The 13,238-nt window shown below is 50.7% G+C and overlaps 1 protein-coding gene across 4 annotated transcripts; it reads left to right on the forward strand.

The window, feature by feature from the left end:
• Positions 1-114: 114 nt before the first annotated feature.
• On the forward strand, positions 115-12,684 carry vegfab (vascular endothelial growth factor Ab). 4 transcript variants are annotated; one of them, XM_037449622.2, is made up of 8 exons: positions 136-1,399; positions 3,375-3,417; positions 4,330-4,526; positions 4,904-4,980; positions 6,677-6,709; positions 9,058-9,141; positions 10,704-10,847; positions 11,091-12,684. In XM_037449622.2, exons 1-8 carry the CDS (start codon positions 1,346-1,348, stop codon positions 11,110-11,112), a joined length of 654 nt encoding a protein of 217 aa, XP_037305519.1. In that variant the 5' UTR covers positions 136-1,345; the 3' UTR covers positions 11,113-12,684. The 4 variants fall into 4 exon arrangements, with proteins under 4 accessions (XP_037305520.1, XP_037305519.1, XP_037305522.1 ...); XM_037449624.2 differs by lacking the exon at positions 136-1,399 and adding an exon at positions 2,832-3,046; XM_037449625.2 differs by lacking the exon at positions 9,058-9,141 and having other exon boundaries at positions 144-1,399.
• The last annotated feature ends 554 nt before the right edge of the window (positions 12,685-13,238 follow it).

Genomic DNA, 13,238 nt, shown 5'->3' on the forward strand with positions numbered 1-13,238 from the left:
GCGCACGCACGCACGCACGCACGGAGACGTATGGGCTACGTGTCCGGTAAAACGCAGTGTCCCGCTCCGGCAAGTTTATACCAATCATCGCAAAGGGCTTTTTTTTTTTTTTTTAAATCAGCCAAGGGGACCGTCCAAGGTCACGTTGTCGGTAGCACGCGCGTTCTTAACTGTGTTCACCCGTGATTTCCTCACCACGAACGAGGCTTGTCTACGAGGTCTGTATGAATGTGTTTAACTGGAAAATCCAACAACACAACCGGATCGCGCCTCATCCGATTGAGCTCGTAAAAACTGCGCCAAAGATGAGTCGTCTACGCGTCACGTGGAGATGATGAAACGGATTCAGGGCTCGGGGGAAATAATATTTCAGCCGCTCGCACAAGTAAAAATGATCCGGTTACCCAGAGTTATTTGATTCGCAACAATAATAATACTCATTTAAAAAATATAATATATAAAAATATATATACACGGCGCATTTGGACTCAGTTCATATAAGCCCCGCTGGTGATGCGGTCACATGATTCCAAGTATAATAGGTGAAACTTTAAAAAAAATGCCTCGTCGCGCTGAATAGATAGAAAGACACACCCTTGCTCTGATGCCCAACCAATCAACCACCATCCGGGATCGCGTCTTGCCTGTGGGTCGCCACACGCCCCGCGCAGCCACAGTATGGAGAGACCGACGCAGGGGTGGACGCGGTCTGTCTCAACTAAGCGAGCAGACCTGCTAAGTGCGCAGTGACAGAGGGGTGAAAAAAGAAGGAAGGAAGGAAGGAAGGAAGGAAGGGAGAAAAGAAAAAAAAAGGAAAAGGCGAACTGACAACTTTGCTGATTGACGAGTATCAACGCCGTGTGCGCTTTTTCTTTTCTTTTTTTCTCTCCTCACAGAACGTCACCCCGGCCAATGCTCAAGTTGCACATAGGAGTAGATTACAAGTTTCCAATGGACAGACGCTTGGAGACGGCTGGCGCAACGAGCATGGACTTATTTTTGTAATGTGGATTGCTATTCCCTTGCAAGAAAATAAAAGTCCGCCGCGGAACAATGTGGGACGTTTTTCGTCTTGGATTCTCTTTTTTCTGGATATCTTGAAAATCATTGGCAACAGTTGAGAAAAAGGGAAGAAGTTATGCGCAAAGGATTGTATGCTCCGACCCCGGGACCATCATGGATCTGCCATTACAACCCCCTGCCCCTTATTTAGAGAAGTTTTAACCGGTCCACTTGTGTTGCTGTTTTACTTGTGGTTTGTGAACTTCACGTTTGAAGAACAAAAATCGCCACTTCGGCCCCTTGGATTTTAAAACGTCGCCTGCCTGTGGATTGGATTTCAAACATGAACTTTATTGACAGTTTGACACTATTATTTTTGACGCTGTCAGCTGTCAAGGTGAGTCATGTGGTTTTCACCCGGACAGCGAAGCCGGAGGGGAAAACGCCGTTCGACCTCTGTCTACGCGTAGCAGCCGCTGGCCTCTCGCGTGTAGCTCGTCCTTGGCTTTTTCCCCCTCCGGCGAGGTCACCGGACGCGTTCGAACACACTGAAATGTGGTCGTGGCTTCTGAGGAGATTTTGCGGAACCAGTGCGCGAAGCCGACAATATAGAACCCGGACACACACACACACACACACAGAGGCTGCCAGGTGGTGCGTTTCCTCCCCCCCCCCCCCCCCGTGGTAGATGCAGCATATGTGTGGATATTTTCTAAATGATTATTGTGAAGTTTGACGCCGGGTGATCGCGGGGCCTGCTCCAAAGCCACCTTGGAGATATCATTACGCGTTAAAGGCGCAGTGGCTCCATTCTGAATTAGGACATGTGAGCAGGTTCATTCCTGGCACCGAGGCTACGCTCCCGCGGTTCGCCCCCCCCCCCCCCCTCGATCGGGACAAATCCCGCTTTTGACTCCCGGTAGTTTTTACGCGACCAGGCGGGCAGCTGCTTCACCCGGTTGACGGGGGGGAGGGGGAGTTTGGGGGGGGGGGTAATGTCTGTTTAAGAGCGCGCTGTAAATCGTTACCCATAATCAAGTGCAGTGTGTCCACGGAGGCTTTGAGCAAAGGTTTCCTGCGTGTGTGTGTGTGTGTGTGGAGTTGGAAGGGGGGGGGGGGTCAATATACACCACCGCAAATAGGAGGTTGTAGTTTTTTTTTTAGTTAGTTTACACCATTTAAAAGTGTGTTTGAGCAGTTTGGGACATAGTTCTAGCTCTTTCTCACAAATCTACTTCATAAAATTCACCCAACGTAAAGTCCAGTTCGTGTTTATTCATCTAACTGGGGGGGGGGGGGTTACTTTAAGTTAAGCCCACAATCCACGCCGAATGTCTCGGTTGCTCATACCCGGTCGGCCTATCGTGGGTTTAGGGGCCGGTGTTCGCAGCTTGACACCCTGCCATTAATTATACAGTATGTGTTAGATGGGGGGGGGGGTTTCGGGTCTGGGGTCTCCCAGCCTACATTGAACCCCGCTCACGCCACCGAAAGGGGGTGGAGCCTGCCGGCACCCACACAGCTAGACTATTAAAACAAAAACAAAAAAAACCCTTTTAATATAGGAATGGGACGAGAGAAAAAAGTTTCGCCGAATATACGTCGGCGCTTCAGGACTCTGCGTCTTACGCAATATTGGCGCGATATTGCGCTCGTCGCGCGTCTGTATGTGTACGTGTGTGTGTGAGGGAGAGAGAGAGAGAGAGAGAGGGAGGGAGAGGGAGGGAGAGAGACTTGGCAACATGCAGCTCCGTGGCCGGCTGGTGTGGGGAAAGTGCCGCCCCCCCTCCCCCCTCTCCCCACACTGGGGGGGGGGGGAAAGTAGCAGGCTGATCCTCACCGGCTTTAATGGTGACAGTTGCCAAGACGCAGCGGAGGCACACAGAGGTTTTGGTAACTGGAACAAAAACCACCAGTGATTCAACACGGGTAGAAACGAAGCTTCTGGCAAACGTTCGGCCACAGAAGGCCCCCAACGCACCACGTACAGCGGCGATCATCGTTATTATTGTATTATAGGAGAACGCAGCTGATGAAAGAAAAGGTTTTCCGCGCGCTCTTTGTTTCAGAACGGTTCAAACGTAGTTTCCAGTTTAAATCCAGATGTGGCTTAGGACCAGAATCCAGCTCCGAGAACTACAAATAATATTGACTAATGTAGCCATTCGCCTGTCACATTGCTCCCCCTGCGGCGTTTAGCCCGAGTTCCAACACGAGATGTGGTTTTTTCACATGACGACGACGTTCAATAGAATTCTCTGAATGCAAATATATTTTTTGCGCAACTGTGGATAAGTAAAGGGCACGAGCTGTTGCACAACACACTTTTAACTAACAGCATTTCTTTTCTTCTTCCCCCCCCATGCTTGCAGAGCGCCCACATACCGAAGGGAACGGAACGAGGTCCACATGACGGTAGGTGTCCCACACTGTGGGAAAACCGTCCCCGCCTGGCACCGGGCCACGTAGAAACAGGCTCGTTTCAGCTCCGTCTTGACATTAGAGGGGAATTATCGCCTCCTAGCGGGCATCTGTAGCTCAGCCTTGTCCAGATCCGCCCCCCCCCCCCCTCCCCCAACACACACCACCCCCTCAAATCCCCCCCCCCCTTTTAGTAAATTAGTTCCGTTTCACCCTTATATCTCAACAAGAAGAGCATTCCTTCTTGTTTGGGAGTTGGAGACCAAACTCTTTTATAGAATGGAATTTTACCCTCTTGGCCCACAGCTTCGTCTTTTGCACAATCCGAGCGTTGGCCAATCGAATTGGGACAATCAGATGCTGTGAACTTCATGAAATCGCTCAGGCCCCGTATATTTGCTTTGGCGTTCCGCAGGGAGGGGGCGGGGGGGGGTCAGGCTGGCGTTGTTTTAGGCTCTGAGTGAAATTTTGGAGGTGTTGTCTATCCGTGTGCTCATATCTTTCTCAAGAGCAGAACTCCTGCAAAGACTTATGGGAGGGGGGGGGGGGTCAGCAGTTTATTAACATTGTGCATAGAGCTATAAAACCGTGATGCAGAAGATGGGAAACCAGATTCATATGAACAGCACTTATCGAAATGTCATTGTTCTGTAAAAGAAGATACATCTCCATTAACCAGCTGTTTCCTCAATGAAATAATGGAAAATGAAACGTGTGTGTGCATGTTTCACCCCCCCCCCCCACACACACACACACACTCACTGTGAGCCTGCCAGTGTTTTTTGATTCACAGCTTCTTGTACATGTGTGTTACTGTTACTCCGCTGCACTATTCGTCGGCCGGTGGTTTGGACTAAAGCCGCCGTTTCATAACCTCCTGACTCTCTCCCTCTCTCCCTCCTCCAGTGATCCCACTAATGGAGGTGTTCAACAAGAGTTTGTGTCAGCCTCGAGAGCTGCTGGTGGAGATTCTGCAGGAGTACCCGGAGGAGGTGGAGCACATCTTCATCCCGTCCTGCGTGGTGCTGACGCGCTGCGCCGGCTGCTGCAACGACGAGATGCTGCAGTGCATGCCGACGTCCACCTACAACGTCACGATGGAGGTCAGAGGCCGCGCTGGCTACGAATGCCATACCTTCAAGGGGGAGGTGGGGGGGGGGGGGGGGGGGGGGTAGTGCAGCTTCATGCACCTCTGATTGCCTCCAAGTGTCTGTGGACTCTTCAAAGGAGTATTGGACGTTTTCCAACCAAATTCCCGGGGGCGAAGGAGAATGTAAAATCCTCTTTGTCCTGGGTTTCTATCTAAAAGCAGAACGCTGACCCTCGGGATGTTCCCGTGCCACGTTGAGTCTATTTCTTGAAGTCTATGGCCGTGACACCGGAGGATTAAGACTGTACGTGTGTCCGTGCGTATTTCATTCAAAACTGTAACAATTTCTCTTCTCTCTCTCTCTCTCTCTCTCTTTTTCTTTTTTTACAGATCAAAAGAATAAAACCCCTAGTGCAACAAAATGATATTTTACTGAGTTTCACAGAGCACAGCGCATGTGAGTGTAGGTAAGAAACCCACAAACTCAAACAGACACAAACACACACACACACACACACACACGTGAGTGAATGAAACGCCGATCGCTCAACGCCAGAAAGTTTTTGTCTCGTCTTTTGGCCCCCGACACGTTCGACGGATTCACATCGTCGCTTCTTTGACTTCTACCCAATCGTCAAGAAGATGGAGAGCGTGTCCAAGCGCATCCCGCGTCCCGCTTTAGTTCATCCTCATTCCGAGAGCGAGACGGAATGACAGCGTGTTTATTATACTGCGCCTTCGCGCAAGGGTCGCGTCACGCTCCCCTTTCGCCTCGGGGGGCCCGGGCCAGAAGCCCCCCGATGCGTCACTTCCCGACGTCGGGAGGGGTGAGTGGGGAGGGGGGGGTGTGGGGGGGGGTCTGCGAGACATCGACATTGCGAACCGCGACACGTGCATCGCCCATCCCAAACAAACACACCGAGCACCAAGCTTTCCCTTTTCTGAGCAGTTAAACGTGAAACGCGTCCCTGCTTCGTGCCCCCCCGCCCCCCCCACCCCCACCCCTCCCCTCCGGCTATAAAGAAAAAGTCACTCTCAACTTACTGCCGTCTGCCAGGACACGACACTTTGCTGTTATTAAATTCAGACGCGGCAATAAACCTTTCGGGGCACCTTCATAAAGTTTCAGAGGCCGTCATGAATCTGTTTTTCAGCTTTAGGATTTGTAGTTATTAGACTATAAACCGACTAAGTCCTCCCCCCCCATCTAAATGTCCCGAGATTCCCCCCCGGGCATTGGAAAGGCCGCCCCCCCCCCAGCTTGGGAAACGGCGGACTCTCCCACTAACAGCGGAAACCGTTCATTTCGACCTCTATTTAAAACAGATCAAAATGCGCGGAGATAGAAGCGCATCTCGGGGGGGGGGGGGGCGACGGCGTCACGGCCACCGAGGCAACAAAGAGTCAAAATGTCCAGCGGCCCCCGTCGGCTTCGCACAAACAACGCAGCGGGGGGGGGGAGACAAAACACACACACGCGCGCGCGGGGCCCCACGGATCGACGGCGTGCGCTTCCCCCGACGCAGAGATAGCGTGCGGCGCGTTAAAGGCCGAAAAAAAGGGGAAACAAGCCAAATTGTTTTTGCGCGGCGGCAAGAACAGTTTGTGATTTCAGACCTCGCCGATAACAGCGAGATGAGCGAGACTCCGCTCTGCGGGGTCGTTCAAAGATCAAGGCCCCCCCCCTCCACCCCACCCTGCTTCATTTCTTTAGAAGACGTTACTTAAAGCGGGAGTGTGCACCTGCAGGTCACGCATCACATGACACATTGGTTCCATGTGATGTGGAGCTGGTTACTGTAACCCCCTCATTTCAAGTGGAGACTTGGCCGCGGGTTCCTGCGACCTCTTTTGAACGAAACACACTTTCCCAACACGCTTTGGGCCCTCGGTCCCCCCCCCCCATAGTGCGATGTCGGATTTATTGCTCCATATTCGGGTTTTTAGTTGGGTTTTTTTTTTTTTCGCAATAAGTGAAGAAAAAAAACGTCCCGTTGCGTAGGCCCGTTTCAGCGTCGTGGTCGAGGGACAACGGCGTCCGGAGGGGCCCCTCGGGGGGGGGGGGTGGGGGAGTTTCTGGTGATCCTCACAGGTGTCTGTTTTACGGGGAAAGCGACGGCGCGCTCTGATCTAACGCCGTGTCGTTCTCCTCCTGCCTTTCAGGTCAAAGAAAGAAGTGACGGAACAGAGAGAAAAGTGAGTACAGCGCTCTCTCTGCATGGAGATTGGGTTTTCTTTTTCTCACGGGGGGGGGGGAGGGGATCAATGGGCCTCTCGGCCTTTCCCGAACTCTCTCTCTCTCTCTCTCTCTCTCTCTCTCTCTCTCCCCCGTGTGCTCTTTCTCACTCAAACTGATCCTTCGGGGGTTGTTTTTTTTTTTCTCCGTTTGGACCTCGACCAAACGCTCTTTCGCACGGCGATAAAACGTCATCAAAAGGCAAGGTACGGACGAGTCAGCACGCGGCTCTCTGCTGATAAACGGGGGGGGGGGGGGGCGGTCAATGAGTGACACCTGACGAGGGCATTGCCCTCCGTGTACCTGTCCTTTTACACCCGGCCCTTCTTTTCTATCTCACTCTCCCATTCGTCTTTGCCCGTTCTCATCCCACTTAAACTCCTGTCACTGGTTGCTGGGAAACAGATAAGTTTTTTTTTTTGAAGACCGGGTTCAGTTTATGGTTTAAAGGGGTCACTAAAACTCTTTAATCCTCCTTCTGCTAACAGTCGTTAATATCTCTCTGTTGAGCTGAGAGGGGGGGGGGGGGGTTGTGCTTGTGTTTTGGTTTTATGTCAGGTCATAGATAAGTAGCACTCGTTTCGGGGAGGGGGGGGCTGGCCTCCTCTTTAACCTTGTCTCTGCGTTGTTTACGAGGCCGACGTCAGCGGCGCGCGTCCACAAAGCGACGGTCCCTCGGGTCGTTCAACTCTGGTTTTCCGATGCTTCCTCCTCCCCCCCACCCCCCCCGCGCTTGCATGATTCATTTTAACATGGGGCCCTGACCTGTCAGCGGCGACAGGTCACTGGAAGGTGTGCCCCCCCCCCCCCCCCCCCTCGCTGTGGTTGTGTAACTGTCAACGTCCAGAGGGAAACCGGACCCAGCACGAAAGAGGGAGTTCTGGTGGGAGACTCATCGTGTCCTCATGGGACGCCGTGGTATTTTTTTTCCTGCCGGGGTCTGAGCGCCGGGGCGCCTGCCGGGACGGACTGTCACGTGACCTCCGTTCCGATCCCCTCACGCGGCGACCATCCCATCGCGGAGCTGACGACCGCCTCGCGTCGGGGGGTGGGGGGGGCCCTCGGGTCTGCACGTGGTGTCGGATGCTTTTAAAGCGGAGTGTCGTCATGCCAACGCGCTGGCGGTGAGACGATGAGCAAACGCCGCATCTCGTCGACGCGTGTCACGTGGTTGGTAAATGTGTAACCCGCGCTCCTCTGAGCCAAAGTACGGCGTCACCGAGTCAGCAGTTTGTCATTTTCTTTATGCCTCTTTTTTTTTCCACCTGGTCAACCTGCATCACCGCTTGTAAAGGCGTGTAAATCCAATGCTCCCACAGACTGAGCCCGGGGGGGGGGGAGGGAGACATGTGAGGAGAGCAGTGGTGGTTTTCACTGACTGCACGTGATCCCGATCCCCAGTTTGGGCCGGAAACTAATCATGGTGTGTGTGTGTGGTACCGATAGTTGTGTTTTTGATAGTTCAGCATGATGCGCTGTCTTTACAATTGCCATCAATGTCAGAGACGCAAGAAACAATTTCATGAGCGTTAACGAAGGTTTTGTCCCGCTTGCCTTTGATCTCCCGTCCTGGTATTTTTAATCCAGCCTCCACCTGTGAAACTCCAGGTGCTCGAGGGGCCTTTGTGCTCCGAAACCGGTTGAATCCGCCGTGAAGAGTTGACCCAGAAAAAAAAAAAAGCTTTAACAAGACGCAGCTTTGGTGAGGTCCAAAGTTTACAGCCCAACGTCACACTATTAACTACTAAGACGTTGTGCTTTTTATACTAAGTTTATTCAAGTTGGGCCATAAAGCCTTTTCTTACAGGGAACATTTGATATTCTTCACATTGTCACGCTAAAGGTTGTGTGTGTCGATCCCCTTTCAAAGAGCTGCACTTCTGTACTTTTAAAAGTACATGTTGGTTTCATTTCAAAAGGTTTCTGTTCTTCTTTTTTTTTTTTTTGGCTTTTGTGCTGCAATCTTTGAATTGAAAATCAGCCCTCATTAAAAAAAACAAAAACAACATTGACGCGTATCACGTTCACTCGTGGGAACACCGTCTGACGGCCCTTTTTCACAACAACGGGCGATAGGAGCTATCAGTCGCTGCCGCGTAATCAAACGAAAGAAGAACCCGTCTCGGTTTACTGATGGTTCCGCTCTCTGATTCCCACAAGATTACCGTTTTTTTTTTTGTCAGTGTTGGACTTTTCTTTAAAAATACGTTGGCCCACCTCTCTCTCTCTCTCTCTCTCTCTCTCTCTCTCTCTCTTCAAGTCTCTCAGGCATTCCTTTTGCGTTCTCTTGTCCCCTTTTCTCTTGCAGAAAATCCCGGAAGGGCAAAGGCCAAAAGGGAAAGCGAAAGAAAAACCGCGACAAAACTATTCCCGACGCCACAATTCCCGACGCGTACGTCAGCTCCGCCTTCTCCACCTACCTGCACCTGAGTGTCGCGCTCCTCATCACTAAGCTCATTTGGGAGGAGCTCCTTTGCCCCTTCTAGTTTTGACCAGCATGCCGCTTCTGTGTGTTTGTCCTAACTCCGTCCGTGGGGGGGGGGGGGTGGGGGGAGGAGGGGGCGGCAGGGTGAGCTAACGCTGGCTTGTTTAAAAACGTAGATCTCGCAAAAAAAAACTAAACTAAAAAAACTAAAAAAGACGTCGTGGGAGATGAACCGTGACCCATCTCCACCCGTCAAAATACCCCGTCCACCCATCCTCAACCGGCTCCTCTGTCTGAGGAGTGAGACTGGGGGTGGGGGGGTGGGGGGGGGGAACCTTGGTCGGAATGAGATACAGCGGCGTATCGTGAAGAAAAAGCCAAAAAAAAAAAAAAAAAAACCTGTACAAACTCGAGTTTCCCCTCTATCGCCTTTTGGTCCCGATTGCCCGAGCTCTCGCTGACTGACAAAGCGGCTCGTTCCCGAGAAAGATACGCGGGAAAACAAACAGATCCGTCCCGCAAAGCGGCTGTAAACTCCAGCCTCCCGAAAAACAAGGTCACATCTCCAGCATCACCGGGGGGGGGGGGGGGGAGGAGGGGAGGGAGGGAGGGAGGGCCGAGAGCAGACGGGTCCGTAGCGCTGTGGTATCTGGGCCCGGCATCGGGACGCTGACGGCGGCGCTCGGTGTTGAGTCTGCGCCCGCCTCTGCTGTGTCTGCGCTCCTTTCATCCGCCACGAAACCAGCCGCCGCCGCCATGTGAAGAAATGCTGGTGCTTTTCTGTGTCCTGTAAAGATCAGAGTGATGGCTATCAATTGCCTTTTTTTCCCTTTTTTTCTTTTTTTCTTTTTTTTTTTTTTTTAAATCAGGGGTATATGTAAACAAATTGTTTAGCGAGTACTGTTTTGTTTCTTTCGCCTGCTTCTTAACAAAAGCCCCCGTATTTTATCCAACGATAATCCAATCGCAATTCCTTGTGTATTCTGTGCTCTTTACTGTGAAAGAATATGTGCCTGATGTGTGTTCATTTTGTCATGTGTACCTTTTGAGATGTATATCTGAGCCCTTTCATGTCCTGAAACTAATGTCCCCCCCCCCCCCCCCCTCCCCTCCTGCGGGAAGAACAGTCTGCAGTTTCCATTCAATAAAATGAAATGTTTCTTTAACGGAGCACCGAGCGGACCCCCCGAGTCTTCTTTACCCCGGAGCTTTTTTGCATTTTCACGAGAGAGCGGGAGGAGCGAGGTCGCTTTGTGCTGCACGATGCACCAGAGAGAGAGAGAGAGAGAGAGAGAGAGAGAGGGTGGTGCGAGGGTAATTTGACTGCTTGTGTATTTGCCCCGCTCTCTGGGGGGGGGGGGGAGCAAAACCCCCCGCAGTCGTACGAAAGGGTCGACCAAAAGGGGCCCGACCTCCCTTTGTGGGTGCTGTGGAAGCGCAGTGTGATAATCGTCCTCTCTCTCTCTCCCCCCCCCCCCACCCCCCCCCCCCTCTCTCTCTCTCTCCACATCTGTCCCTCTTCTGTCCAGTGTGTGTGAGCCGTGTTGCGACCACTGCTCGGAGAAGAGGAAGCGCCTGTTCGTGCAGGATCCGGCCACCTGCCGGTGCTCCTGCAAGCACACGGACGCCATCTGTAAAGGACGCCAGCTCGAGCTCAACGAGAGGACCTGCAAGTAAGCCGCGCTTTTGTTGCCTCGGTCCGGTCTAAATTGTGTGTTTATTTTGGGAAAAAACACTGTGTGTGGAAGGTGAAAGGATACGTTGATCCCCTTTTTCATGCATCCTGAGTCTTATCGACAATAACTAGACAGCCCGATCGCACCCTTTGACTCGCTGTTTCATTCGAAAACCCGTTTTAAGCCGGATGAACGGAACCTTTTGACTCACCCGCCATGTTTCTCTCGCTCTCGTTTTAGATGCGACAGGCCGAGGAGATGAGATCGGTGGCACCACCAGATGTACAAGATGAAGGAATATTAGAGATATTTCACAGCACAGCACTTTGACCTTTGAACCATAAGCTCTTCTTTTCTGTGGAAAGCATTCCCCCCCCCTGGACTGTCTTGAGAGTGAACACTTAAGAAAAGACTGAACTGAAGTTTCCTCCCACTGTATATCTGTGTGTAAATAGAACATGATATAAGTAAAGAATTGTTTTGCTGCTACAAAAACAAAAAACAAATAACTAAACCCATCATCTGACAAAAAAGCAAATAGATGTGGATGTGGTTTTGCATTTCTAACAGGCTTGTGACGCAGATGTAGTCCTTGTTGTGAATTTCATCGTATACAATTACTTCACTGGATACGAGTCTCTACTGTGATTGATGTGTCAGTCACAAAGTTGCAGAATCTCTCCACGTGAGACGTTTTCAACTGTTGAAACCGGCTCGAAAAAAGACGGACGGACGGATGGATTTTCATTGGTCGATTTCTCCTCTTGTTTTTTTCGGGGGGGGGGGGGGGTTTGAGCAGCGGGACAACCCGGGAGGGACAGAGGAATCCTGTCTTTTACCGTGACACCCCAGGACTGACGTGAACTCGCGCACACACAATGGGCCCACCCCCCCCCCATCGTGATCCGCCCCCCCCAGCGTGCCACCTGCTTTCAAAAGGGATGCCGGTTGTCGTCAACGTGGCATCTGCTGCTTTCGCTGTGTCCGTCACACGAAAAAAACCACTGAAAACATCTTATACTGTAGTTTGATTCCATTTGAAAACAACAACAAACAAAAAAACTGTGCCTCACGATGTGTACTGAGAAATCTTTTTCGAGTGCTTTTTAAATTATTTTGTTTGTTTTCTTTTTTTTTTTTTTTCAGGAGAGGGGACTGTCACCCCGTTGATGACTTCATCTCCGAACTTGTACATACTTAATATCCCTTTATGCCATAGTCCATTTTAGATAATTTATAATGTTATAGAGTATTTTGCAGTATTCATCCTTCTACCCATATTTAATTTGGTTTATTTATATATGCAGTGTTATGTTCCTGTGGCTGTCCTATCTCTCCCCCGCCATGTGTAAGGTCACTGATGGCTTCTCTCAGCGTGGAGCCGCTCCAACGACGATTTGTTAACATTCCCTTAAATGGATCATTTGTACTGGTGCACCAGTGATGACGTCTCCTCTGGATGTTTCAACCCCCCCCCCCCCCAACCTGGGGGTGGAGAGCGGGTGCTGTGCGGGACTTTTCAACATGCGCATTTTGTGGAAATGTGCGTGTGTGGGGGTGTTATTTAGTTGTGTTTTTTTTTTTTTTTTAAAGAAAGTAGCAGTGAACTACTGCTCAGCACGCTGCAGCACTCCACCCTCCCACGATGACGCCTTCTGAAACAACCACAAGAAATTTGGATTCCGATCCGCGTCATTTCTGCCATCAGTTATTGACCGCTCATTATTAAGTTCCCTTTGTCTCTCCTTCACTATTAACATCTGTGTCTATGTAAAGCAGTAAAGCATATTTATTTTCAAATTATATTGTTTTTATATAAAATAAGGAAAAGGTTGCCGTGTTGTGAATGCTGTGGGGTGGTTTTTTTTTAAGGAGGTTTTCGAACCCGGGGCGACGTGTTTGTGTACAAACTGATGCTCAGACATCATGGTAAGAAATCCCAGCGGAAAGGATCCTAAACGGGAATAGAACGGAGAAATAAGAATTTTTTAAAAAGGGGCATGTGACAGACAGCCTGGTGAACCGTAATCACCAAATTCAGGAGCGGTGGAGAAACAATATTTATCAAAGCAAAACTCTTTGTGGGTCACGTTTAGGTGAAAACAAGTTCAACTGTTAATTTGCTCGTCCAGGAGCACCTGTACGGTGTTCATTTAGGACATCCTCAGATCTCAGACTCAAGTATCAGACTTAGACAAAAAGTCCTCAGACTCAGGCGAAACGGTGTCAGGTCTCAGAAAACCTCCATCATTCTTAAACAAAACTCCATCAAACCAAACGGGGTCAAACAAAATAGCGTCAGACGAAACGGCGTCAGAAGAAACTCCGTCAGAAGAAACTCCGTCAGACGAAACTCCGTCAGACGAAACTCCGTCAAACCAATCGGAG

This window comes from Pungitius pungitius, chromosome 20 (assembly GCF_949316345.1).
Source record: "Pungitius pungitius chromosome 20, fPunPun2.1, whole genome shotgun sequence".
Taxonomy (NCBI): Eukaryota; Metazoa; Chordata; class Actinopteri; order Perciformes; family Gasterosteidae; genus Pungitius; species Pungitius pungitius.